Here is a 26,793-nt window from a genome sequence, read left to right on the forward strand (position 1 = left end):
GCAAAGTACCACATCTACCTCCTTATCAACGCAAAGTACCACATCTATCTCCTCTACAACGCAAAGTACCACATCTACCTCCTCCACAACTTTGCAAAATGCCGGACCTTTCGTTGATTTGACTGCAACCAGTAGTTCAACAACTACCACACCCGCATCAACTGGCCCCGATTTGACAGTTGATCAAACGGATGCGCCAGATACTATGGAGACCACAATTACAATCGACGTATGTTCAGAATTTATATTCACTGTTTAAAATTTAAACTTTAAATGAAAACACATCGATTTGAAAAAAAACACCATTCGTTCTTACATCCTTTCGAAAATCAATTTTGCTTTCGTTCTAATCACTCTATACAGTTTTCAAACTAATCTCTCTTTCGCTCTCTCAATGTTTTGTTGTTCGATAAAAAGCAATTAACTCTTCGATGAAAGCGGGTCTTTTTTTATTGCGCCGAGCATTGAACGGATGCGTTTTGGTGAAAAACGAATGCAAAAGTAATCTCTTCGTCAAATCTTCTTCATGCCTATTTGAAGTTTCTCTTGAAATTTCTTGCCGCGAAAATGAATTTGCCGAAACTACTAACAAATGCGACATTTTCTGCCGCAAAAATTACCTTGAAAGTTGCATCGAACAACATTGAGAATGTGAAAGATGCGAATTGTTAATATTTTAATTTTGATCTATATCATGATGTGCGTGCTGCCTAAAAATGATATTTTCTATTTTCAACAAATTTTTATAGTTAACTTCAAACAGTTACTTAACTTATAGTTACAATCTAAATGATAAGAATAATATTGTTTAAATATAAATTATTCTTTTTGTTCGATCTGTAACAAGGTGGATCTTACTGGTGATACGACCAGTAGCAAGCCTGAATCGACCAGTGGCAAGCCTGAATCGACCAGTAGCAAGCCTGAATCGACCAGTAGCAAGCCTGAATCGACCAGTAGCAAACCTGAATCGACCAGCATAATTACGTTAGAGTTCCCACTTACTGATCCGGTGGATAAAAATAGTTCAAATGATGATGCTAATAAAGGTGGTGATGATCTTAGCTTCACTATAGATGGACAGAAAAAAATTGCGATCAGCAACGCAACAGAATCAAGAACCACCACAACAGCAGCACCGATAAAAATTCCAACGAAATCGAAACGCCCATCAAAGTTAAGGCCGACTAGGAAATCTACATCAAAAAACGAGAATAAATTTCGGTCAGCTCCAATTGCTTCATTTAGTCATTTAAATCGTGATAAACCTGAACCTGCGAGCACGGTACAAAACGATGATATTGAGTCGGTAGCGAAACCAATAACAGAAAATCTACTCCTGCAAAAAATATATCGAAATCTATTCGGTTCAAATAGGATTCCAACATTAGTCGTACCTTTAATACCTTATGGCCTTTATTTCCCTTCGTTCGAGAACAAACAGATTTCACAGTTTTTTAATGTAAATAAAGATAAAAGCGATTGATGAACGATCCACACTCATCTTATTACGTTCATCGTAGTCATTTATTGCAAATTTATCTTACTTATTTATTCAAAAATGCTTTGGGTATGAAGAGGTATTCAGATGTTCATCCGAAGTTGGTGATAAAAAAATCAAAAATATTAATTTTAAATTTTTTTCTTCTTGAAAATAGGTTTAATATTTATTATTAATTTAGAGGTATAGAAAAAATCGACTTATACGAGTATAAATAAAAACATTATTTTAGAAAAAAAAATATCAGAAAATTGTGAAAACCGTGTTTATTTCCATTTGTTTGCCACAAATGTTTCGCTTTAGTTTACTGCAAAAAATTTCTATAAGTGAACCAAATGATTGGTGCTTTTTTAAGGAATGTAATTTAATACAATATAAAATAAATAAAACGTCTGTTTTTATACCATCGAGTGAATGCAAGTGAATGGCAAAGTTGTTTTCCAAAAAGTTACTTTACATTAAGATCTCTACTTGTTTTTCACGTCGATTGTAATCAACTCTTTCACGTCGATTGTAATTTCGAAAACTGTGTCTCTTCAGAACTTTCATCAAACTGGAAAATTGATAAAAATCACCATTGATTTAAAAATTATTCATTCGCTTGTTTCATTTTATCATTGATTGGTGAGTTAAATGGACTAGACTTATCACTTAAATCGGAATGTTCGAATAAAAAGTGGAATGAAACGAATAAAATTGAATCGCTCTGATAAAAAAAAAATCAATAGAGTACGTAGTGCTCTGCAAACTTCTAATATAATTTATTCTTCAGCATTTTGATATTCAAATTTTTCTTTCGGCGAAAAATATGCGCTGTGTCATTAATTTGCATATTGATCGTAGCATGTCGATTAAATTCTAGAAACAAAAATAAAATATCACATTTTATGACATTTGAAATAATTAAAATTCCATACACAATTTTGTGTTTTTTACTATTTTTTATTAAAAGTCCATAATGCCGCATATAATCTTTGGCCATCTTTCATCGATTTTGACACATTTAGCCAAAAAAACCAACTGTTCTTTTCCGCAAATAAATGTATTTTGTTACACATTTATATCTCATTTGCTAGTTCACACCATTTTGGTGCCCACTTTATGAGAGGCACATTGTCGTCCGCCTATTGAACAAGAAAAAACATATTCCTTCTATATATGGTTTGATGAAACATAGAAAACGTTAGGCCTATGTTTGGTATGTAGAATGTAATCACCGTGAAGATCGTATAGATTTTGATGCTTAATGGTTTTTTTATATATTTTATGTGGATATTCATGTTGCCAAAAAAGAAACAATGATAGTTTAATACAATTTGGCGAAATTCGTATATGAAACGGTATAAAAGCGAATTTTCGATAACATCGTATTCAGTTGATCGAAAACTTTTGCACTGTAAATTGTTTAATCATGTTTTATTTTGCGAATATACCATATTGGTCATTGGCCTTAGTTTTGTGCACATTTTTCGTATCAGGTAATTTTAAGTGATAGCATATTATTCATTAAATGATTTAGTTTTGAGTTTTGACTGATTCTTTTTTCGTTTTTTGTTGTGTTTTAAGCCAAACATGTGCACGTTGATAATGAGTCGACCACCGTATTGATTGATACAAAAGAATTTCTGGACATTTCCCAAAAAACGAACAAAGCAAATTGCGATGAGAATGAAGAGTATCGAGAATGTGGCAAAAAGTGCGCATTGAGTTGTCGATATCCGTCTTCATCGGTGGAAATTACATTTTCCGAAGATGATTGCGAAAAATTGGAGTGTGTGACCGGATGCTTCTGTAAAGATGGATTAGTGAGAAGTGGCGATAAATGTATTCAAATTTCAGAGTGTTTGTATGACCCAAATAGATCGGAGCGAGCGATAAAGAATTCAACATTCGGTCAAGCATTTTCATATTGGACACAAATCGGGAAAGAAAAACTTGGAAAACCTTGTAACGGATGTAATACGACCATTCATATTCATAATCACAATCATATCAAAGCTGCCAAGCCGATTGTTTTGATAGTGAATTTTATCGGGAAAAATGGGACAAACACATCAACTACATCAACCACATCCACCACATCAACCACATCCACCACATCAACCACATCCACCACAACGGTCACTCCGAATACCACCGATCCTGTAGAAGAAACAACGATAACTATCGATGTACCAAGTTCACCTGAAGAGCCTACGGAGGAATCTACCACAATTACAATCGACATACCCGCTGAAACAGAAGAACCTCCGGAGAGCACCAGTAAAGTTACTATAGAGATACCACTTACTGACCCGGTGGATAAAAATAGTTCAAATGATGATGATAATAATGGTGGTGATGATATTAGTTTCACCATAGATGGACAGAAAAAAACTGCGGTTAGCAACGCAACGGAAATAAGAACCACCACAACAGCAGCACCGATAAAAATGCCAACGAAATCGAAACGCCCATCAAAGCTAAGGCCGACTAGGACACCTACATCGAATAACAAAAATACACTTCGATCAGCTCCAATTGCTTCTTTTGGTCATTTAAATCGTGATGAACCTAAACCTGTGAGCACGATACAAAACGATGATATTGAGTCGGTAGCGAAACCATTAACAGATACTCAACTCATGCAAAAAATATATCGAAATCTATTCGGTTCAGATAGGTTTCCATTTTATATACCAGTCATACCTTTTGGTTATAATTTTGCTTCGTCCGAAGAAACAGAGACTTCACAGACTCTTAATGTCAATGAAGAATAAAACAATTGATGAGCAAGTCATACTCATTGTCTAACGGTTACATTCCATCGAAATCATTCTTATTTATTTATCTAAAAAGTGATTTGACCATTAAATTAAAACCGAAGTTAGTGATAGAATAATGGAAACTATTTTTAATCAATTTATGTTTTTGAAAATAAGTTTAATATTTTTTACAAAAAATCTCCATATTTTAATTAAAAAAGATTATTTTAAAAAAAATCGTAAAAACATATATTATTTGCTTTCAAAAAGTCTCTATGAATTAAGGAAGGTATCAAAAATGAACTCTTTTACCTTGATTGGCATCTTGAAATCAATGTTTGTGATAACTATCGTCAATTGTCTTTACAAAACATTCATCAAACTGAAAAATTAATCAAAATCAGAATTGAACTTCATTCATTCGCTTATTTTCAGCCTTATCACTGACTCAATCTCATTTTTTGTGTTAATCCTCTACTTTTATTGCTTTAACCGGCATGTTCTTTGCAATTAGTAGTTTCGAATATTTCTTTCGGCGAAAAGTTTGCACCGACTCACTAATTTGCCCAGTGATCGTAACAGCAATAAATTCAAGAAACAGGAATCCACATTTTATGACACCATTTTTTGGATCAACATTTCATCGATTTGTACAATTTTGGTTGATGTCATATTTTCTGCTTCAAAAAAATGTCAAAGAAGATCACGAAATTTTGTCTCGAAATAGGACAAGAGATTGGTCTGGATGATACACACAATGTATATCATACATAATTAAATCAATGACAGCCAAATTTTAACTTCGAATAGCAGTGGCAGATATATATATTAAGATAAAAAACTGGTTCTTCTGATGTAGACAGATCGAGTAATCTGCCTACCTCTTTTACAGGTGTCGCATTCTTATCGCATCGCTGTATTGGCCAACTGCATTCATTCTTTTGATATAAAGAATATCAAACTACTACGAACGGTCAATATCTTGTCTTTCAGCTCATTATACTGCAAATGTTCATTCAATATTTTGTTACACATTTATTTCTCATATGTTGGTTTACATCATTTTCGGCCTACATTGGCCGAAACATATGATCGCCCTGCCTATTAAACGAGAAGAAAAAAATACATAAATTACTGTCAACGTTTTTTTGGAGGTGCGAAGCATGCATAAGAAAATAAAAATCTCAATAAACTGATCTTGTTCCATCTTTGGTTTGAAGAAAGATACAATGGTATCGTTCGCAATAGCGTTACTACGGTATGAACATGGAAAAAGTTAGGCCTATATTTTAGAATGTAAATATTGTGAATGAGATCGTATAGATTTCAATGCCTAATGGTTTTTTTATGTATTTTATTATGTAAACCAAAATTCTCGTCGCCAAAGTCGAATGAATGATTGTTTAAAACAATTGGGAGAAGTTCGATTTTAAAATGGTATATAAGAACATTTTTGGTGTCATCATATTCAGTTTATCAAATACTTTTGCTCGGAAATTTACTCGAATATGGATTTTTTCGTGAATATACCGTATTGGCCATTGGCATTATTTTTGTGCACATTTTTCGTATCAGGTAATTTTAAGTGATAGCATATTATTCATTAAATGATTTAGTTTTGAGTTTTGACTGATTTTTTTTTTCGTTTTTTGTTATGTTTTAAGCCAAACATGTGCACGTTGATAATGAGTCGACCACCGTATTGATTGATGCAAAAAAATTTCTGGATATTTCCCAAAAAACGAACAAAGCAAATTGTGGTGAAAATGAAGAGTATCGAGAATGTGGCAAAAAGTGCGCATTGAGTTGTAGATATCCGTCTTCATCGGTGGAAATTACATTTTCCGAAGATGTTTGCGAAAAATCGGAGTGTGTGACAGGATGCTTCTGTAAAGATGGATTAGTGAGAAGTGGCGATAAATGTGTTCAAATTACCGAGTGTTTACACGTTCAAATGAGATCGGACCGAGCGATAAAGAATTCAACATTCAGTGAAGCATTTTCAAATTGGACATCCGGAAAACAAAAACCGGGTAAAGAATGTTCCGGATGCAATAGGACCATTCATATTCATAATCACAATTATATTGAACCGGGCAAGCCGATCGTTTTAATAGTGAATTTTATCGGAACCAACGTAACTAATGCGTCAGTTATCGCTCAAAATATGACAACTTCTGAAGAAGAAACAATAACTATCGATATACCAAGTGGAACAGAAGCACCTCCGATGGAGAACACCATTACTATAGAGATACCACTAACTGACCCGGTGGATGAAGAAAGTCCAACTGATGATATTACATTCACGATAGATGAAAATAATAAAAAAGGTGCAATCAGCACCGGAACAGAGTCAAAAGCCACCACAACAGCAGCACCAATAAAAATTCCAACGAAACGCCCAACGAAGCTAAGACCGACTAAGAAATCTATAACAAATAACCGAAATACGCTTCGGTCAATAATTCCATTCAGTATTCCAAATCAAAATGATGAATTTGAATCGGAAGTGAAACCAGTTAAGCAAACAGAAAATCAGTTCACACAAAACTTTTATCGAAATCTATTCGGTTCAAATAGGATTCCATTATATATACCAGTCATACCTTTTGGTTATAATTTTCCTTCGTCGGAGAACATAGAAAATTCACACTTTCCGAATAGTAATGAAGAAACAAACAATTGATGAGCTTCGGGCACCAAATTTAACCCAAGCTAGTGATAGAATAATGAACGAGAAAATTATAAAAATAAGTTTGATATTTTATAAGTTAATCTTTCGCCAAATATCAATAAAAAATACAGTATTTTTTAGAAAATTCGGAATTGTGTACTCTTATTGCTTGAACCGGCATTTTCATTGAAATTTGAATACTTCTTTCGGCAAATTTTTTTGCACCGACTTACTATTTTGCCCAGTGATCGTAACATACTTATGAAAGTCAAGAAATAGAAATAAAACCTCACATGACATTCGTTGTAGTTAAAGGTCCGTTATTTTCACAAAAAAAAAACCATTTGTAAAAGAACGTCTTCAAATATTATACCGATGTGTATAAGATGTGTTCAGCATTCTCTCGGAGCATGGCCAAAACATCGATCTGAATGACGCACGCAATTTATATCATACATTCATATTAGATGTGAATTTTAAACAGTCAGACAGTTGTTGTTTTGCAAATAGTTGGTTACACATTTTTTCTTATTTGTTAGTTCACATCACTTTCGTATCTAATTTAACGGGTAGGCGTTAAATTAAACGAGAAAAAAATATACATAAATTACGGTTGAACATGATCATTTTTTTTAAGTGCGTAACATGCGTAAGAATCGTAAAAATGCGGTATTGTTCTATAAATGGTTTGGAGAAAGGTATAGTATGTTATCATTTTAAGAAAAAATGAGGCCTATATTTGGTATTTTTCACGAACTTAATCGCCGTGGCTGATGAATTCAAAAGATCGTTTACATGTTAATGTCTAATGGTTTTTTCTCGTCGCCAAAAAAAGAATAAATGATTGTTTGAAACAATTGAGACGAGTTCGATTTTAAAATGGTATATATACAAATTTTTTGATCAAATACTTTTGGTCGGCAAGTTGCTTAATCATGGATTTTCTTCGTAAATATACCGTATCGGTCAATTTCATTAGTTTTGTGCGCATTTTAAGTAAAAGTTAAAATATTGGCGGTTTGAATGCACCATTGAGGTGTAATATTAAACGATGTAATGAGTGTCTGTCTAATTGAGGGCTGGGCACAATTCAGCATAGTAAAATACGGAATTCATTTTGAAACACTTTGAGAAGTCCCACTATGAAAAGTTACCCAATTTATTATATTTTTCCATATTTTATTTGGAATGTTTCACCCAGATGTCTTACAAAATATATGGAAATATTTTCTTCTGAATATCCATAATTGTTCACAAATTTTGAAATTAAATTTTTTTTTCTCGCAAAAATACAAAATAGAAGTAATAAATTTTGTCGTTGTTTTACATATGTTTATAGCAAATTATAAATTCGACCCATTGCTTTTTATAACAACTTCTCGTTGAATTAATGACGTTAATCATTCCAGACTTTATTTGCTATCTATTCAAGTTTCGAATATAGACTACGTAGTACCGACTTAACTTCTGTGCAAAATATTCGAAATTCGCATGAGGTAAGTAGCAAGTAGCTTCAAGTGTTCTTCTTTTTATCGTTTTATTCAATTTAAAAATATATAAAAATATAATTAAATTTATAGTTAAAGTGAATTTGTGGTTTTTAAAACAAACAAAATGACAGTGGTGCCAAGAATAAAATGGGTTCTTTTGGGGTTCATTCTTGTATTATTATTTGAAACATCGATTGCATTGAATATCGCTGTTATTGGTGCCGGTGCGTCGGGTCTTGCAAGTGCAAAGAATGCTCTCGAACAGGGCCACAAAGTGGTCATTTTTGAAAAAGGACCAAGACTTGGTGGAATTTGGTGGTACACAAACAGAGTTGGGAAAGACGAATACGGTGTTGAAATTCATACTCCAATGTATCAAGGACTCAGGTTCTGAAAATCAATTAATTACACTCTATTTGCATGATCCAAACTAAATATTAAAATTAATTTTTAAAGAACGAATACACCATGCGAAACCATGGAATTTCCAGGCATTCAATTCTCAAATCGCACAACAAAATATCCAACATCTGACGTTGTATGGAATTATTTGAATTCATACGCCAAAAAGTTTAATGTGACGAAACACATAAAATACCATCATTTGGTTGAGAAAGTACACCCAATCAAAAATAAAAGGTGGAAAATCACTGTGAAAGACTTGCCGAATAAACGCACCAACACGAATACGTATGATGCCGTCTTTGTTTGCACGGGTGTATGTTCTTCGCCACGTTTTCCCAACTACAACGGAACATTCAACGGATATACTTTACATAGCCATGATTATCGTAGTCCTGAACATTTTGAAGGTATATTTATATGATCAAACTTTGTTTCAAATTTATATTGCCATTTCATTTTATATTTCATTTTGAAATAGGAAAAGATGTTCTAGTTGTCGGTGATGGTGTAAGTGGAACAGATATAGCCAACAAATTATTGACAACAGCAAGAACTGTGACGCTCAGCGCTCGTGGACGTCTTCCATTAGGTTATTATAAATTAATTTCAGTAGATTTTCTTTAATTCTATTGCGTAACGAATAACCGTCGAATAACTGCAAACCGATAAAAAAGTTCAACTTTTTTACAACAAGAGTGTTTCAAACAACAAATTTCTTTGAATTGTGATCGAACTTCGAATTGAATTATAAAATCAACAAAAATTTACATTCCGATTGAAGCACAGTTGACAACGAATGAATATATAATTTGAGTTAGTGAGCATTTGGTTAATTGACTGTTGCTTGAATTGAACCGACAAGAATGAGTAATAATTTTTTATTCAGAATTGACAGCCTTAGAAGAAAATTCAAATTTTATGCGAGCAAAAATCAAAAGGCAAAAGTAAAACCAGCCTACTTACATAAGAAACACATGTAAGTATATATTTGGTTTTTGCTCGCATAAAATTTGTATTAGTATTATTTGCAGCATGTTCTGTATAATATTGTTTTCTTCTAAGGCCGTCAATTTTATTGTTATTTTCCAAACATTCTACAATTTTGTAGATAATAATAGCATGGAATGGTCTGATGACGAAGAAGATGGGGATGAAATCATAAGAAAATGCGATGTAAAATGTCTGACAGCTGATGGAGCCGAATTTGTTGACGGAACCCATTGTAATTTCTCGGTGATTATTTACGCAACAGGTAATGCAGAACTGATATTGAAGAGGAAAATTATAATTTTTGCCGAAAATGTTCATAATGGATCTCGAAATAAATTTTCAGGCTATTTATATGCATATCCATTTTTGAATGAAAGTTCTAGCATTCACACAGAAAACAACTATGTGCGACCACTTTATAAGCAAATTATAAATATCGAACATCCGACGATGGCTTTTATTGGTATACCTTCCGGGGGTATGCATAATGTAATGGTTGATTTGCAGGTAAAATGACATTTTCATAGACATAACAGCAATAACAACAGCAATCAATTCTAAATTGCTTAAATGTTTTAAAAGGCACGATTTGCTTTGAAATTCCTTTCTGGCGACAAGAAATTGCCGACAAAAGATGAAATGACAATGGACACCTGGACACAAATTCAAAATCGAATGACCGAAAACTATCCATTAAATAGATTTCATGCATTGAAAATGGGTCGGGATGAATATTACACTGACCTTGCAGACACAGCAGATATTCAACATATTCCAGAATCAGTTTTCTCATACACATGGTGAGAAAAACTGTCCCGAAAAACAATTAGTTAAAATGCGGAGATGTGCGGAGCTGTACACAACACAATAGTACACCTTCAGTTGTATGCACTCATTTGATTATTATGCGTTCCATAAAACTGTTCACGTATAAATAAATACAGCTTCGCACATCTCCACATTTTGGGAGTCCGTTAGCATAGTGATACTATGAAAGAAGGATAATAATATAAAAAGAAATTAAAAAAATGGATGTGATGTTTTGTTTTACTCCTGGCACAATGGGATTTGCTCATTAATTATTTCTTGAATACCAAAATGTTTGATACACACAGAATTATACAGTAGTACGTTACTTGTGCAAACTAACGCAAAGCCACTTGAATTCACGCCGTTCTCGTGCTGAGAATCAGCATGCTAGTGTGAAATCGCACTGTTGTAAGCAGATATATACAAATGATTTGATGTACCAAATGTGGTATCGAATATAAGCGCAAACAAAAGCACTTTAGACAGAATGCTATACAAAAAATTTATTTCCAATGATTTATGTGTTTAAATTGAAGAAATCGATCACAAGATAATAAAAACCACCATTGAAAGTGAAGAATTATCAAAGATGTTGATGTAGTTAGAGAATTTCTTTTGATATTTCCCTAAACACCCGCGGTATTTCTAAGATCTATGAGATAATCACTCCCGTCCTCGTCTTTTTCGAATAAATGATGAAATTTTGTTTCGGAAATTCCTTTCCTTGCACGGATTTCCAATTTATTTTGCGTATCCTTTAACATGTCTATCTTTCCTGGCAATTTCTTGGCTCGAGAAAGGTATTTCAACGCAAAACGTACCTACGACAATATTTAAATGTTTTAGATTTGGTTTGTGGCAAAAAGTTAGAAAAATATCATATTTACTTGCATTTCGGCCATCATATTGTGGGGACCACCATAAGGTACACCAATAAAAGCCATCGTCGGATGTTCGATGTTTATTATTTGCTTATAAAGTGGTCGCACATAGTTGTTTTCCGTGTGAATGCCAGTTTTTTTACTCAGAAATGGATATGCGTATAAATAACCTGAAAATGTATTTGGACAATCATTATGAACATTTTCTGTTGAAATTATAATTTCCGTTTTCGCTAAGTTCTGAAGTACCTGTTGCGTAAATAATCACCGAGAAATTACTATGGGTTCCATCAACAAATTCGGCTCCATCTGCTGTAAGACATTTTACACCGCCTTTTATCATGATCTTATAAGATATATCTTCGCTATCAGACGATTCCGGTCCGCTTTCAATATCTAGAATTGTACAGTTTTCTCAAATTAACAATACAATTCGAAAATCTGGAATCTGGATAAAAGTATTTATTTTGACATTTTATTTGTTCACATGAACGTGTATGTCTTTGGACGTGGCTTTATTCGTTTTTGACTAAAGATAAACTGAAAGGTATCATCCTGAGAAGTTAACCAAAACCAAAACATTTCATTGTTTTCATCCACGAAAGAACCGGAGCTAGCAGAACGTTCTGAAAATAGTTGAGCACACATACATTCGAAGCATCGCTAGTAGCGATTCGCTACACACACGTGGCGAATGTATGTTTGCCATACAAACCATTTGAACATTCCTCTAGCTCCGTTTTATAATAAATGTCAAACTCGGTTCACTTCACTGGTGTCACTTCACTTCTATGAACAATTCCTCATGTATTTTTTTCAATCAAAAGCGACTTCGAATTCTCCGACGATTCGAATAATGAAGCTTCAAATTAAATACTGTTGTAATTATTGCAAATTAGAAATGTTGTTATAATAACCAAATGGCAAAGATGTACGGCCGCTGAGCGTCACAGATTTGGCTATTCCAAACAATTTTTCGGCTATATCTGATCCACTATCCCCATTTCCGACAACCAACACATCTTTTCCTATTTCAAATTCAAAATTGAAACAAATTAATATAAACTCAAATGGTAATATCAAAAGGCATGTTGTTGTGTGAATTCATAACAAAGTTCGATCATATAAATATACCTTCAAAATGTTCAGGACTACGATAATCATGGCTATGTAAAGTATATCCGTTGAATGTTCCGTTGTAATTGGGAAAACGTGGCGAAGAACATACACCCGTGCAAACAAAGACGGCATCATACGTATTCGTGTGGGTGCGTTTATTCGGCAAGTCTTTCACAGTGATTTTCCACCTTTTATTTTTGATTGGGTGTACTTTCTCAACCAAATGATGGTATTTTATGTATTTCGACACATTAAACTTTTTGGCGTATGAATTCAAATAATTCCAAACAACATACGACTTTGGAAAAAACTCTGTACCATTTGGAAAGTGGTGACCACGAAATTCCATCGTTTCATATGGTGTATTCGTTCTATAAATTTAAATGTTTACTTTGGATCATGCAAATAGTGTAATTAATTGATTGCCAGAACCTGAGTCCTTGATACATTGCATTATGAATATAAACACCGTATTCGTCCTTCCCAACTCTGTTTGTGTACCACCAAATTCCACCAAGTCTTGGTCCTTTTTCAAAAATGACCACTTTGTGGCCCTGTTCGAGAGCATTCTTTGCACTTGCCAGACCCGACGCACCGGCACCAATAACAGCGATATTCAATGCAATCGATGTTTTAAATAATAATACTAGAATCAACCCCAAAAGAACCCATTTTTTTCTTGGCACCACTATCATTTTGTTTCGATTCCAAAATAATATCAATCTTTTTTTTAAGTCTTTTACCTAAGTTCTACATTCAACATTGAATAGATAGCGAATAAAGTATGGAATGGGCAACCTCGATAATATTTAACGAGAAATATTTTGTTTTTTGTTTGTTTTCTTTGATGATGACAGAATATGTGGCATGAATTTTATAATTTTCTACATTTATTATTTTTGTTTTTCTTTTCTTCACAAAAATTGGCAAAAACCAATACACATGAAAAAAAAATGGATTCCAAAAGTTTAATTAACATTTTTAACTACAGTGCTTTCAAAAAGTTTGAGACTAAAACGTTTTTGTGAGGAAAATTCAATTTTTACAAATAATTTGACACGACAGTTCTTTTGCTCCGAAAAAAAACACGTAAGAACGTGTTACAAGTGTCAGTTTCGAGTTCAGATTGATAACATCTTATAAATAACTCTTAAAATTGAACTTTTTGACAGTTGCTATTCACTCCATTGTATTTTCATGTTTTTAATTTACAGGTCTATGTGATAAAAAAATTGGTAAAATGGTTTCGGTGTATGATAATAGGAAATTGGCTGACAAAAATGGGGAATTGACCCCCCAAAAATGGGGAAATGGCTGTCAAAAATGGTGCGTTTGGTTGTGACAAATGGGGAATTGGCTGTCAAAAATGGGGAAATTGCCCCCCAAAAATAGGGAAATTGACCCCAAAAATGGGGAATTGGCTGTCAAAAATGCGTCGATAAAAAAAAACGACAAAAATGTGTAAAAATGTCTTGAAAGTAAGAAAAAGTAATATTATTCGATACAATTTGATACTTTAATTAAATTATCTTTCTTATGGTTTTAGTTTTTTTTTCATTTCGTTGTTTCATATTGTTCCCCGCTAGAGCTATCAATGAAATTCAATTATTCTTAGTTCCATCTGCTCGCCTATTAATATCAGATGGCGTTTATATAATCTTCCCTTATTGTGTTAATCTCTCATATTTTTTATCGACAGCCAATTCCCCATTTTTACAGCCAATTCCCCATTTTTGACAGCCAATTCCTCATTTTTGGCAGCCATATCCTCATTTTTGACAGCCAGTTCCTCATATTGACAGAAAATTCTTAATTTTTGGCAGGACTCCACGTTTTTGTCAGCCAAATCTCCATTTTTGGGGGGCAATTTCCCCATTTTTTAAAGCCACATTTTCCCACTTTTGACAGCCAAATTTTCCATTTTTGGCAGCCAATTACCCATTTTTGACAACCCAACGCACCATTTTTGACAGCCATTTCCCCATTTTTGGGGGTTCAATTCCCCATTTTTGTCAGCCAATTTCCCATTTTTGACACACGTTTACCCTTTGCCAAAAAAATTGTATCATCATTCATTTCAGCAGAAGTAAAAAACAGGTATGTTTTCACAGAATTTCTTTCTCAGGCCAAGGGACTACCATCAAAAATTGATGATAAAGCATTCACAAAAGAAAGAAATGAGTGATATAATAACTTATTTATTATTTTATTGAAAGCTTGGTAATAACTAAGATCATACGAAAAAATGTATCTATATTCTGAACGGCGATTATCAACACCATAAACATGATCGCATGATATCTTAATTGGCTCTCTAGTCTCTACATAAAATGTATTAAATTGGGGTTTATTAATATTGGATCAATTTCAGTGAGAACAATAATATGCAATGTATTTCTAATCTTTTGACAAATATTTTGTTTGCTTTTTGAACAGAAACAGAGCAAGCGAAACATTTAATAAAAGTCTATATGCATACAGAGCGATAGCAATGCTCTCAATGCTGATAAAGGGAACATTGAATTAGTTTTGTTTGGTCTTTGCTTGTAAACATCAACTCTATACACAGACACTGCATTTTATTTGTATCTCGTTTGTTTTATAATTTAAATGAATTGAATGGTTTTTATTCTAAGAAAAAGTACTGTTTGATTTTGTAATAAACTTTTTTCATGATTTCAATCGTATCGCTGAGGATGGTCTGTTAGAGAAACCGAAATGCATTCAAACTCAATTTTTGTTTTTATTTCATTGTTATAAAATTAAATAAATATCAAAATAGTTTTAGCATACTCAATATAAAGGTGCCAAACATCATTTAAAATCGAAATAATTTAATAAATGGTTTGTATGAAAAATGTCAAGTCGATTTTGATCGGTGTTTATGTGTTATCACATGATGTTGGTAATAAACAGTTTTATAACATTTGTGAGCTTTTATATGTTGATGGCTATTTACTTTGAAATATATTCCGAAAGTCGTTTATTTTTTCGTAACATTTAATCGTGATATTTATTCGTGACATTTATTCTACTTTATCTTTTATTAAACGAATATAAATACCATGCCACTTGGTTATTCGAATTAGTTCAGCACATAACTCTCCAATCGGAACTGTTTCACCAAATTGTAAGTAGAAAAAAGTTGTATAAGTTCGATTCGATCGATGCATTTTTTCCTTAACCCTCCTAAGTATAGTAACGGTCTATTAGACCGAAAACAAAAAAAAAATATCATAAAATTGAATAGCGTAGACCGATTGCCATCACATTTTCGCCTTTTTACAAGAATAATGGATAAATATTGAAATTAACATTTAAAATCCTGAAACTGTTCTGTAAAAAATAAAAATCCAGAAAGACGAAAATCCTTACTTGATCGTATAGTTACGGTCTCTTAGACCGTCCGTACAAAATGTATGGGAAACACATAATCAAGCATTTTCACAAATCAAGTTGGTGAAAATTTATGATATTCGTTTAAAAAAAATGAAAAATTAAATTGGAAAACGAGAAGATAGGTTGAAATTCTCAAGTAAAATCAATTTGAATCATTCTTGTTTATCGCGTACATCATATTATTATTTCAACAAAATGTCTGTCAGAGAAAAATCGATCTTTAGTCTACAATAACACGAAAGGCGGTGTGGATGTTTTGGATCAAACTAAGGATCAAATGTGCCATTCACACTCATGTCAACGTGGAACCAATCGATGGCCATTTGCATTCTTCATGAACCTCATCAACATATGTGGTGCAGCATTTGTTGTTTACAACACAAGTCACGATATCACGCATGAACAGTATGCATTTCAACGCAAGACATTTTTGATTGAATTGTATGAAGTTTTAGTTTACGATCATATCGTACGGCGAACAGCGCGCGGCATGAATGCATCTAATCAGTCGGCTTTCAAACAAGTTCGTGAGCATTTGATGGGTCAAGAGGAACAAGAAGCGCCAGTTACACCACGGCAACGACGTGCATGTCATTTATGTCCAAGTTCAATCAATCGTAACACCAAAACATGTTGCGACAAATGCAATAAAAATGTATGCGGCGAACATTCGAAAATCACTGTTTTGTGTGCAAAATGCGAAAAAAACGCTCTCATGTAAATTATTCTGATGATTCAAATTAATTATTTTCTTGAAATCTTTTCAATTTTCAACTTTCAAACCTTTTTCAATGTTTTTATTTTTAAAAAAATGCAAAAATTTGAAAAAATGTGTGATTTTGTTTTGGTTTTTGTTTGGTTTCCCTGTATTTTGTATGAACGGTCTAGTAGACCGTAACTATACTATATTGTTTTTATTTCGAACTATACCTATGAGGGTTAAATCGATTCTTTTTTAGACTTACTAGGTATATTATTTTTCCTTTTTTCAAAGCGAGCAAAATGAATGTGATGCGCAGAGATAGATGTATTATTTTAGTATTGATATTTACAATTCTAAGCCTACATGCGTTGCCTTCAAATTCTAAGACGTTGAATATTGCCGTTGTCGGTGCGGGTGTGTCGGGTCTATGCAGTGCTAAAAACGCTCTCGAACAAGGACACAATGTAGTGGTCTACGAAAAGAGTGAAGCACTTGGTGGCACATGGTATTATACAAACAAAACTGGAAAGGACGAGTACGGTATAAATATTTACACAGCAATGTATCAAGTTTTAAGGTACGTGTGTATACGTAATTTCAATACAAAAAATATTAAAGATTGCTTGTATTCACAGAACAAATACACCTCGCCAAATTATGGAATTACCGGGCCTTCAATTTCCAAAAAATACTCCATCATATCCACCTCATGAGGATATATGGAACTACTTGAACTCATACGCTGATCGATTTGGTTTGAAGAAGCACATAAAGTTCCATCATTTGGTGGAAAAAATCCATTCGATTGAAAACGACCAGTGGAAAATAATTGTGAAAGATTTGCCAAATAATAAGACTAGAACGATGATTTATGATGCGGTTTTTATTTCCATTGATAAATTATCTACACTTAATTATCCACAATATGAAGGTGCCAACGAATTCAATGGAAAAATCATGCATAGCCATGAATACCGCAGAGCTGAAGACTTTCATGGTTTGTTATAGATAATCGATATTTCTCTTCATGTGTTGTGGTATTTGCACTGTTTTCAAATAAAAAATACTCCCAAATGTAACCAAGGTGGAAAGATTCAAAATAGATTATCAAAAATTCGCACCTATCTAAAAGAAAGAACTATTACCACCTAAATTTAATAATATAATATTTAAAATAGTGAAACGTTTGACTCGTAACAAAAAAGAAACCATTTATCATTTAAATATCAATTAGGTGCTGATGTTCTAGTTATCGGATCGGGAAGCAGCGGAAGCGATATTATTTTTCAACTTTCAAAGACTGCCAACCGAGTGACATGGAGCAAACGTACATATACCGACGAAACAGAAGAAGAACGAAAAGTGTATGGCGAAACGGTTACATTTAAAAACAATGTGAAACTTCTTACTTCGTCGGGGGCTGAATTTCTGGATGGCACACATCAAAACTTCACTGTAATTATTTATGCGACAGGTAATTTATACTATTTCTCCAATAAAGACATGTTTATTTTTCATACAATAGAAGCAGTAGTTTGCAAGCTAATATTTTCAGGGAGGTGAAAAAAAATCCCTAGCAAACAGATGTTCATTCATTCCATTCAGTGTTGGGATTCTAGCAAATAATTCCGATCGGAATTATTTTTGGTCGGAATTATTGTTTATATAAACAAAATCATTAAGAAAAGAATTGAACAATCGAACACATTGTTCCACACACAAACGATACTCGACGTTGTATATCTACTGTACTTGCATGTGGAACAACGTGTTCGATTGTTCACTTCTTTTCTTAATAAATTTGTTTATATAAACAATAATTCCGACCAAAAATAATTCCGATCGGAATTATTTGCTAGAATCCCAACACAGAAAACATTACGTTACGAAGCAATAAAAGAAAGAATACTAAGAAAATAAAATCATTTCTACCACTGTCAGGTTACAAAAATTCGTTCTCGATTTTGGATGCTGACACAGGTCTTCGTGTTGATGACAATTATGTGCAACCACTCTATAAGCAAATCATAAATATCGAGCACCCGACTATGGCTTTGATTTCCATTGATACATTTGCGGCAAATTTTCGCGTCAAAGATTTACAGGTGAATTTGATAACTAATTGATGATCATAAATAACAACTATAAATAATGTGAATATATCAACAGGTGCGTTTTGCACTGGAATTCTTTTCTGGAGCCAAGAAACTGCCGCCAAAATCAGAAATGTTGAAAGATATGCAAGATTTTGCGGAAAGTCAACAGAAGAAAGGTCATTACAAAAGTAGAATTCATATTGTTGGCATAGATGATAGTAAGGAGTATTATGGCCAAGTTTCTCAAGCTGCAGACCTCGCAAAAATTTTAGATGTTTACCCAAACATTGCTAGCGACTCAATGAAAACTTCAATGAATAATCCATTTGGATTTCGTGAATTTAAATACACCATAATTGATGATGAAACATTTGAGAAAAAAAGAGAAGTCTGATATGGCATTATTTACTAAAGATAACTTGGAATTTATATGCAGTTTTATTATTTCACTGTAAGCTGTAGTAATAAATGAAAAGACATATCATGGAATACAGATAAGAGAAATCGTGTTTTTAATTCTCGTTTTTTTTGTTATAAGGCACTTTGAAAAATGAATCAAATGGATTCATGAAAAATAGTAATTATCAAAAACAAAAATTGAAGAAGAAGTGAATGAATTTCAACTGACCAAATTTTATTTTCGGGATATTTTTTATGTTGGAAACCATCTACTGGAAGACCCATGTAAACTGGGTCCAGCCAAAGAACTAATAGCATCGTTCAAATAATTTATGACTGCATTGTAGTCTATATCTGTTGCTCCCGCTAACCATCCTGTGGCAGAAATGTTCCAAAAGGCTTGTTGAACATGGGGATCTTTGAATTTTCTGCATTTTTCCTAATGAGATGAAAAAAAAATTGAAAATCATTTTTTTAAATTATTTAATCAAAAGTATTTTTCTACTTACATATACTCTAGAAGAAGCTTCTTCTGAGCTGAGTGTACTCATCACCTGGCCTTCATATTTGCTAATTTTACCCGTGATTCTGTTTTTTTTACCCAACTGAATACCAGACACGGACCAAAGAGAATAAATCAAGGACACAAGATCATCCATCGCGTGTCTATAGAGACATTCACAATTTTATTCGGATTTATTTCTTCGAATGTTTACTTACCTAGGCTGATCTGTCCAGAAATTAGTTGTATCAAATCTATTTGAAATTCATACAAATCAATGTGCAGTTTCGGTAAAAAAGTGGATTCCTATTGAACGAAACAACAAAACAGATTACATATTCTACGGTTCCACCATCGATTCGGTGTCCATTTCGCGTCGCCAAATCAAAATCTATTAATATAAAAAAAGTATATTTAAATAATAATTTAAAGGATCTCATTATTGCTACCTCTCTTTGCATTTTTCTTTCTTTCCAACATACTTTGATGGCAACTGGCGTACTACCATAGTCACTTGACATTCGTTTGTGAAATAAAAAAAAATATTCGAATCATCATTCGGCTGGGGGTTTAATTGATTACCTTGCCATACGACCGCATTTCCACCACCGCCAAGTTCTCCACGTCGTTGAAACGACAAAAGTGGATCTGGACCAAAATCCGTCCTACGTTGCTTGATAAAATCTTTTATGTCCTCCGCAATATGAGACGCGTCATCCATGACATTCCCCTAGAAATCAAGTTTTTTTTAAAATAATTATTATATTAATAGTGACAATGAAAATCACAAATAGCCACGTAAAGTGGTTTTTTTTTTTCAAGTTCCCAGTCCCTAGGTGTGAGTGTTATAAAATATGTTGTTGTGTTTTTGAAAAAAATGGTTGACTCACTGTACCTTAAAATTTATACACCAACAAAACAATAAGAGACAAGAATTTTTGCAAAAGAAATATCACCTGCAACCCAGAAAAAAAAGGTTTAAGGTTGTTTTGATTTATATTGGAATATTGAAATACCAATATCGAATATCGTCTTTTTCTAGTTTTCAAGGCTTCTAAATCTGGAACTTTTTTTGAACAGCCAAAATTGCAGGAAAATATCGTTTATGGTGGTTTTCTTTTTTTTGGTAAAAAAGTAGATTTTTCGATTTTTGGCATATTTCCTGAACTCGTGCCAGAACTAAAAATTTGGGAAATTGTTGAAACGGTGGTAGAACCAAACGCAAATGATTTCTAATCGGAAATTCAATCTATCTCGAATGGATTGTGTTTTAAAATCTGTATAAGTCTCTGCAAAAGGAGTCATTTTATTTTCTCAATTTGTTGAAACGGACACAGCAAATCGGTCTCGTTGTCGTCATATATTGTTTGATGATCGTGAACGGTCGTATATGATACATATATTTGTAAACCATTTATTATTTTATAAATTTTTTTTATTCAACAAATTTTGTTCTCTGTGATAATTTTGCGCATTTGACTGCATTAAGATGTCAAAGTAAAGAATGCCCGTTTCATCGTCCACATACATATGGAATGTGATAAGATAAGAAGTATTTCTTTGATCTCGAGTAAAAATAGATTTTTAAGAACGTTGGATATTTATATTTAAAAAAACACACCAGAACAGTTGGATTGTTGCAGTGAATTGTTTAATAACACAATTTAACTCAAAATCTCGATTAATTTTTTTATGGTTCAACGTAGAAGATGTCGCAAAAAAGAATGTTACCCAAATGGTTAAATAGCGGACTTACACGGAGTATGAGCGGAGCTGTGCGGAGATAGACGAAAACAGCATACAACGGATGAGAGTAAATCGGATGAAAGTAAATTAGTGTGCGCGCAATGGTTACTATGCGTACGCATATTCTTAATACAATTCTCGTCTATCTCCGCACAGCTCCGTTCATACTCCGTGTAAGTCCGCAATTCAACCATTTGGGTAAAGTTCAATATTCTATACTTCGGAGAGTGCGTCAATGCAGCGATAAAAGCCATAAAAATACATTAAACAGTATAAGTAATAAATAGAAAGGTTTTGTATATACATCCACCTTAAAAACAGCGCCAAAATTCAACTTCAAAATAAAACAACCAATTCCCATACAAAAATGCACTACGGGCGCTGTACGCCCCAAAGTCGGAAATATGTTGTATAATACTTTCCAAATAAAATAAGAATTTTAAAGGTTTTGATTTTTGAGAATTATTGAATTGAATTTAGTTCCAAAAATCTAGTGTTACATATTATAGCCAAACGTAGTGGCAGTGCAGGTTGTTCATCGGCCAATAAGCTTTATCCAGTTGAGAAGAGGCAGTCTATGTATTTCGGATGGATATCCATCCGAAATATTTTAGAATATCTGGATATTCAACGGAACTGCACAGCGCCAGAGCTGTGTGCGTCGCAAATAGAATCTACGGTAAGTCGCTACGTATATGTGTATCAAGTTCCGCACGTACACAATCACACATAGCCGGTATTTTTCGTGTAGCGACATACCGTAGATTATATGTGCGACGCACACAGCTCTGGCTCTGTGCAGTTGCGTTAAATATCCAGATATTCTAAAATATCTCGGATGGATATCCATCCGAAATACATAGACTGAGAAGAGGACACTAAAAGTCATCATCTGTATCTGACGAAGTTTGATCAAAACCGTAGTACTGGTTTGAAATCATAGGTTTGGTTTGTTTACAATGAGCCACGAAAGTGGACTTTTCGCCCAAGTTTTTTTAAATATTGATCAAAACAAATAATTAAATAAACCCATTATGAACAGTAATACTTTGAACGTCTGTGACGTTCGTTTATTAACCATTATTTGCATATAATTACAATACATACACAATTGCATGAATACTTGCAATATACCATAAAACATACAGTATAAATATACGCGCACCAATCAACAAATATTCACAAGTGAGTTTGTATCACCTACAGCGATCACCTATTGAATATAGTCGAAATTTTCGAAATTAAAATTGTAAAAAAATGAGTTTCAGTGGTAAAGTAGTGTTGATAAGTGGTGCTAGCAGTGGAATTGGTGCCGATGCAGCTCGAAATTTCGCTCGACTAGGTGCAAAGGTTTCAATTTTTGGCAGAAATGAGGAGCGTCTGAATAAAGTAGCTGATGAAATCAAGGAAATGGGCTGTCAAGTTTTGCCTATTGTGGCAGATGTTACTAAAGATACTGAACGAATTGTGAATGAAACGATCAAATACTTTGGAAATTTGGATGTGTTGGTGAACAATGCTGGATTTGGAATTTACGATAATGTTGTTGATGTGAATGTCGCCGACTTTGATCGAGTAATTGATACAAATTTGCGTAGTGTTATTATATTAACCAAACTATGTGTACCACATCTCAAAAAAAGAATGGGAAATATTGTCAATGTGTCGAGCGTAGCTGGATTGAAACCTGTTCAAAATTCAATGTCTTATAGCATATCAAAAGCGGCTTTGGATCAAGTAATAAAATATAATTATTAAATCAAATCGTAAAAAAATTGAAAACCACCAAAATATTTCACAGTTCACCAAATGCTCTGCATTGGATCTCGCTCCCTTGGGAATCAGAGTGAATGCGATCAATCCAGGCCATGTTCGAACAGATTTTTCAAGACCCTACCTTGGATCAGTATATTCTCCAGAGTTGGCTGAACATTTATACAATGAAGTGGCAAACGGCTATCCAGTTGGACGCGTAGGTGAAGTATCAGATACGAGCAATGCGATCGCATTTTTGGCCAATAATGAAACAGCATCATTCATTAATGGAGCTTTGCTTCTTGTTGATGGGGGGATTTCACTTGTAAGCAAAGAATTGGATTAGCATAAAATCAGTTCTGTACTTTCATTTTATGTAACTTTTCTTTGCTTTTCTTCAATAAATTTCAATGCAATATGTTTTATCAACTGTAAAAATATAAAACTTTATTCATGGAAATATAAAAATTAATTACATTTAGTTGATATTTCGATAAATCTATCAGTTAACACTTTCACTGTTGATCAAATTATCTCAATGAAAACATTTTAAAATTAATTGAGTACAATGGGGCAGTAATTTAAATTTTCTCTTTTTTCGCATCATTTAATAAAACGTGATTGAAAGGAAGTTTTTTCAGTTTTTTTTAATTTTTCATAATTATAAGCAAGAACTGCGAATACAAACATACTGCAAAACATTAATACCGAGAAAAAAAGAAATTCATATGTACGCGATTCAAACAATTCCAATCCGGCTATAAAAATGAGAATTATATTACCAAGAGCAACTTCAAAATACCAAAATGATAATACAACCGATTTCATGCTCTGTGGAGCTTCTTCATATGAAAACGATAGGCCGGTTACTGCGAGCACGGCTTCGCCCATAGTCAGAAAAACGTACTGTGGTATTTGCCACAACATATTCACAGAATTTAGCGGCATCGATTCAATTTGGTATTGGACACCTGCAGATAGGACGAATGAGATTCCCATCAAAATGCCACCAATTGTAAGTTTCTGTAATGGACGTCGTATACCGATTTTGCTCAACAATGGATAAATAACAAGCTCACACAATGGAATGAATGTGAGTATAAATATTGATTCAATCATTTGCATTTGATCCGGTTTGATAGTGTAGAATTGAATGTCACCGTTCATTTTATTCGCTTGAAACGTCCAACGTGACCCAGTTTGAAAATGTAATGCCCAAAAGAAAGGCACAGGTAAATAAAGTACCAAAATTTTTAACATGATTCGCGTCTCATTCACCATTTGTTCTCCATACGTTTCAATCGAATAATCAAGCAAATTTTCACGTGGCTTAGTTTTTCCCTCGCGGCGTTTGACGATCATTGCATTCTATAAGAGAGATAAATTATTTCTCAATTTCAACTAGAATTCAGGATCATTCAAGTGCTTACCCATATGCATTTCAACATTTGCATCAACATATTTTCGGATGACGTTTGAACATATGTGTAAGATGATTTACCCAGTATGAAGAGCACTGAAAAAAATACAAAGAAACATCTCAACAAGAAGTCTCTTCTATAAATTGAAATTAAAACATACGTATAGCTGTAATCATAAGCAATGCGGGTACTCCAAATGCAAGCGAATAGCAAACATTTTCACCGAAACAATGTATGTCTGATCTTAGAATGGGAATGATCAATGTTGAAACGAATGCACCAGCATGAGTCGTAAAGTAAAACATGGAGAAATAAGTGGTCATTTGTTCGCTTTGTTCAGGCAATTTAAATTGATCACCTCCAAGAGCAATAACACATGATTTTATACCACCGCTACCTAAAGCGATAAATATCAATCCGATGTAAAGTGCAATTTTAGGTGATATTGCAATGGTTGGGATAACACCGATTGAAATGATTGTGCTTCCAATGGCGTATAAAATTGATAAATAAACAATGATTTTGAATTTTCCCAACCACACGTCAGACAAAATGGCTCCAAAAATGCACGTGAAGTACAACATCATTACCAATGTATGAAACAGTACTGTGGCATCATTCTCAGTAAAACCGAGTTTGTCTTTCAAGTAAAGCGCCAAAATTGCTAAAAAAATGTAAAGTTTACACCTTTTTGCTTTTAGATTCTATGGTTTACCTTTCATTCCATTGAAATTAAATCGCTCACAAAATTCATTGCCAATGATAAGAAATATTCGTTTTGGATACGTAATCTTTTGTGGTTCAGCCTTTTCGACATTTGACAGTGTGTTTGTAATATTGTCTTTGTTAATTTCCTCTGAAATGATTTGAGAGGTAATAAATTTAGAGTTTCGCTATTATCTTCGAATAAGTAAGTTCTCTTGTTATTTTACTAATAAACAGAACACATGGATGTCACGTGAAACATTTTGCAGATGTTTTAATCAGTATGGTATCCAAGTTGCTCGTTTTGGTAATAAAATACTTTAAAATAGTATAAGCTCAGTGAACCAATTAAAAATCGCCATAAAATTTCAGAAAACTCTGAGTGTATTTAACTTTTAACAAGCGTGTTCTTACTCTTGAATGCCTGCCCAACGGAGTGTCCCATTTCTGATAGCGAATGTTATGGATTCTATAAGACTCTTGTTGAATATTTCTTCAAATATTTGAAAATTATTATTGTTTTTGATTGCCTTTGTGCTCAGGAATAAAACGCGTCTTTATTTTATTTTTACGCTTAGCAATTTTATTGTTTATGTAAATGACAACTGATGGAACATTTCCATATGCGTTTTCAGATAATAAATCATAGTTTGTGAACAGTGAACCGTGATGTAGCGATAAATTAAATCGCTGAAAGTAAAAAAGCACTTTAGATTGATTTCACAATGGAAGAATATTATTTATTTATAACAAGATTCAATGAACTTTTGTATGCATTTCGACAAAACTCTTTTCATCATCAGCAACACGTAAATTGAGAGAAAACAACTATAACCGTGTGATCAAAATCGCAAACTAAATATTCAACGTGTGCAAACGACAATGTGACTACAAAAACTGAAATAAAACCGTATCAATATTACCGCTATCCAAATGTATGCTATTTGTTTTTTATATACCATATACAATAAAAACGTTTATTGAGATGAAGAACGAGTGACAAAATCAAAATTTGAAACAAAACATTTCTGATATCAATTTTTTTGTCGAAAATAGTTGGTAGATATTTCATCTGTGCATTCTGAATACAGGCTAAAACAGTAACGTAAGCGTACATGTGCAGGTGGTTTTTTTGGACCTTTGAAAAAATTCATACAACACTTATATAAAATGGCATTCGATGATTTTTAATGAAGAAAATCAATTGTTACCAGAATTAAGGCTGAATAGGATTTTGTATCAATTTATTTACTTTTTTGACAATTTTATGTCGTATAACTATAAGTTTTTTGATTGAGTCTTATCTAGTCTTTAAGAGATAAAAAACATGCTGAATAAAACACAAATCGAATCTCATTTTGATATGTTTTTTTTTATTTTCCCTTGATTTTTTAAAAGTATTTTTTTGTATTTTTAACAATTAATTATCGAACAGATTGTTTTTTTTTTT

General features: G+C 33.1%; 8 protein-coding genes across 11 annotated transcripts in view; 6 read left to right on the top strand and 2 right to left on the bottom strand.

Annotated features, from left to right (window-relative positions):
• LOC116337619 (cell wall protein DAN4-like) overlaps positions 1-1,664 on the top strand; it is a 3,562-nt gene extending 1,898 nt beyond the window's left edge. The window contains exons 7-9 of the mRNA XM_031762302.1: positions 67-229; positions 848-1,285; positions 1,659-1,664. Of these exons, the coding sequence (XP_031618162.1) occupies positions 67-229; positions 848-1,285; positions 1,659-1,664 (607 nt within the window). The remainder of the gene's footprint in view (positions 1-66; positions 230-847; positions 1,286-1,658) is intronic.
• A 1,223-nt stretch (positions 1,665-2,887) lies between these two features.
• LOC116352552 (uncharacterized membrane protein DDB_G0293934-like) lies at positions 2,888-4,395 on the top strand. The gene is made up of 2 exons (XM_031785250.1): positions 2,888-2,979; positions 3,068-4,395. The coding sequence occupies exons 1-2, from the start codon at positions 2,913-2,915 to the stop codon at positions 4,258-4,260; spliced, it is 1,260 nt and encodes a 419-aa protein (XP_031641110.1). The 5' UTR covers positions 2,888-2,912; the 3' UTR covers positions 4,261-4,395.
• Positions 4,396-5,729: 1,334 nt separating this feature from the next.
• LOC116337335 lies at positions 5,730-7,067 on the top strand. The gene is made up of 2 exons (XM_031761777.1): positions 5,730-5,820; positions 5,910-7,067. The coding sequence occupies exons 1-2, from the start codon at positions 5,754-5,756 to the stop codon at positions 6,932-6,934; spliced, it is 1,092 nt and encodes a 363-aa protein (XP_031617637.1). The 5' UTR covers positions 5,730-5,753; the 3' UTR covers positions 6,935-7,067.
• Positions 7,068-8,308: 1,241 nt separating this feature from the next.
• Positions 8,309-10,840, top strand: LOC116338214 (dimethylaniline monooxygenase [N-oxide-forming] 3-like). Its single transcript, XM_031763338.1, has 7 exons — positions 8,309-8,418; positions 8,503-8,799; positions 8,869-9,224; positions 9,296-9,406; positions 9,926-10,069; positions 10,151-10,314; positions 10,390-10,840. The coding sequence occupies exons 2-7, from the start codon at positions 8,537-8,539 to the stop codon at positions 10,609-10,611; spliced, it is 1,260 nt and encodes a 419-aa protein (XP_031619198.1). The 5' UTR covers positions 8,309-8,418; positions 8,503-8,536; the 3' UTR covers positions 10,612-10,840.
• Positions 10,841-11,094: 254 nt separating this feature from the next.
• Positions 11,095-13,383, bottom strand: LOC116338221 (senecionine N-oxygenase-like). Its single transcript, XM_031763353.1, has 6 exons — positions 13,050-13,383; positions 12,633-12,988; positions 12,416-12,526; positions 11,748-11,894; positions 11,505-11,668; positions 11,095-11,438 (listed from the first exon to the last, which is right to left on the bottom strand). The coding sequence occupies exons 1-6, from the start codon at positions 13,310-13,312 to the stop codon at positions 11,244-11,246; spliced, it is 1,236 nt and encodes a 411-aa protein (XP_031619213.1). The 5' UTR covers positions 13,313-13,383; the 3' UTR covers positions 11,095-11,243.
• A 2,295-nt stretch (positions 13,384-15,678) lies between these two features.
• On the top strand, positions 15,679-19,313 carry LOC116338079 (senecionine N-oxygenase-like). Its single transcript, XM_031763138.1, has 6 exons — positions 15,679-15,747; positions 17,011-17,296; positions 17,355-17,716; positions 17,954-18,193; positions 18,661-18,824; positions 18,889-19,313. Exons 2-6 carry the CDS (start codon positions 17,019-17,021, stop codon positions 19,207-19,209), a joined length of 1,365 nt encoding a protein of 454 aa, XP_031618998.1. The 5' UTR covers positions 15,679-15,747; positions 17,011-17,018; the 3' UTR covers positions 19,210-19,313.
• Positions 19,314-22,633: 3,320 nt separating this feature from the next.
• LOC116338088 (uncharacterized oxidoreductase TM_0325-like) lies at positions 22,634-23,644 on the top strand. The gene is made up of 2 exons (XM_031763150.1): positions 22,634-23,199; positions 23,264-23,644. The coding sequence occupies exons 1-2, from the start codon at positions 22,720-22,722 to the stop codon at positions 23,561-23,563; spliced, it is 780 nt and encodes a 259-aa protein (XP_031619010.1). The 5' UTR covers positions 22,634-22,719; the 3' UTR covers positions 23,564-23,644.
• A 149-nt stretch (positions 23,645-23,793) lies between these two features.
• Positions 23,794-26,217, bottom strand: LOC116337182 (peptide transporter family 1-like). 4 transcript variants are annotated; one of them, XM_031761574.1, is made up of 6 exons: positions 25,758-26,217; positions 25,354-25,494; positions 24,997-25,302; positions 24,799-24,876; positions 24,648-24,733; positions 23,794-24,585 (listed from the first exon to the last, which is right to left on the bottom strand). In XM_031761574.1, exons 1-6 carry the CDS (start codon positions 25,786-25,788, stop codon positions 23,821-23,823), a joined length of 1,407 nt encoding a protein of 468 aa, XP_031617434.1. In that variant the 5' UTR covers positions 25,789-26,217; the 3' UTR covers positions 23,794-23,820. The 4 variants fall into 4 exon arrangements, with proteins under 4 accessions (XP_031617434.1, XP_031617442.1, XP_031617449.1 ...); XM_031761582.1 differs by having other exon boundaries at positions 23,794-23,975; positions 24,037-24,585; positions 24,799-25,302; XM_031761589.1 differs by having other exon boundaries at positions 24,799-25,035.
• Positions 26,218-26,793: the final 576 nt, after the last annotated feature.

Source organism: Contarinia nasturtii, unplaced genomic scaffold (genome assembly GCF_009176525.2).
Source record: "Contarinia nasturtii isolate CC-2019 unplaced genomic scaffold, AAFC_CNas_1.1 Cnas_scaffold_78, whole genome shotgun sequence".
Lineage (NCBI taxonomy): Eukaryota > Metazoa > Arthropoda > Insecta > Diptera > Cecidomyiidae > Contarinia > Contarinia nasturtii.

Excerpts from the sequence above, each read along its gene's own strand:
- LOC116352552 (XM_031785250.1), top strand. The coding sequence starts at position 2,913 with ATGTTTTATTTTGCGAATATACCATATTGGTCATTGGCCTTAGTTTTG. Across the intron at positions 2,980-3,067 it reads GTGCACATTTTTCGTATCAG|CCAAACATGTGCACGTTGAT; the intron begins GTAATTTTAAGT and ends TTGTGTTTTAAG.
- LOC116337335 (XM_031761777.1), top strand. The coding sequence starts at position 5,754 with ATGGATTTTTTCGTGAATATACCGTATTGGCCATTGGCATTATTTTTG. Across the intron at positions 5,821-5,909 it reads GTGCACATTTTTCGTATCAG|CCAAACATGTGCACGTTGAT; the intron begins GTAATTTTAAGT and ends TTATGTTTTAAG.
- LOC116338214 (XM_031763338.1), top strand. The coding sequence starts at position 8,537 with ATGACAGTGGTGCCAAGAATAAAATGGGTTCTTTTGGGGTTCATTCTT. Across the intron at positions 9,225-9,295 it reads TAGTCCTGAACATTTTGAAG|GAAAAGATGTTCTAGTTGTC; the intron begins GTATATTTATAT and ends ATTTTGAAATAG. Across the intron at positions 9,407-9,925 it reads TCGTGGACGTCTTCCATTAG|ATAATAATAGCATGGAATGG; the intron begins GTTATTATAAAT and ends ACAATTTTGTAG.
- LOC116338221 (XM_031763353.1), bottom strand. The coding sequence starts at position 13,312 with ATGATAGTGGTGCCAAGAAAAAAATGGGTTCTTTTGGGGTTGATTCTA. Across the intron at positions 11,669-11,747 it reads GGTGATTATTTACGCAACAG|GTTATTTATACGCATATCCA; the intron begins GTACTTCAGAAC and ends ATACATTTTCAG. Across the intron at positions 11,439-11,504 it reads ATATGATGGCCGAAATGCAA|GTACGTTTTGCGTTGAAATA; the intron begins GTAAATATGATA and ends ATATTGTCGTAG.
- LOC116338079 (XM_031763138.1), top strand. The coding sequence starts at position 17,019 with ATGAATGTGATGCGCAGAGATAGATGTATTATTTTAGTATTGATATTT. Across the intron at positions 18,194-18,660 it reads TGTAATTATTTATGCGACAG|GTTACAAAAATTCGTTCTCG; the intron begins GTAATTTATACT and ends TACCACTGTCAG. Across the intron at positions 18,825-18,888 it reads TTCGCGTCAAAGATTTACAG|GTGCGTTTTGCACTGGAATT; the intron begins GTGAATTTGATA and ends ATATATCAACAG.
- LOC116338088 (XM_031763150.1), top strand. The coding sequence starts at position 22,720 with ATGAGTTTCAGTGGTAAAGTAGTGTTGATAAGTGGTGCTAGCAGTGGA. Across the intron at positions 23,200-23,263 it reads CAAAAGCGGCTTTGGATCAA|TTCACCAAATGCTCTGCATT; the intron begins GTAATAAAATAT and ends AATATTTCACAG.
- LOC116337182 (XM_031761568.1), bottom strand. The coding sequence starts at position 25,788 with ATGGGACACTCCGTTGGGCAGGCATTCAAGA. Across the intron at positions 25,495-25,757 it reads CGTTGGGCAGGCATTCAAGA|AGGAAATTAACAAAGACAAT; the intron begins GTAAGAACACGC and ends AAATCATTTCAG. Across the intron at positions 24,586-24,647 it reads AAATGTTGAAATGCATATGG|AATGCAATGATCGTCAAACG; the intron begins GTAAGCACTTGA and ends TCTCTCTTATAG.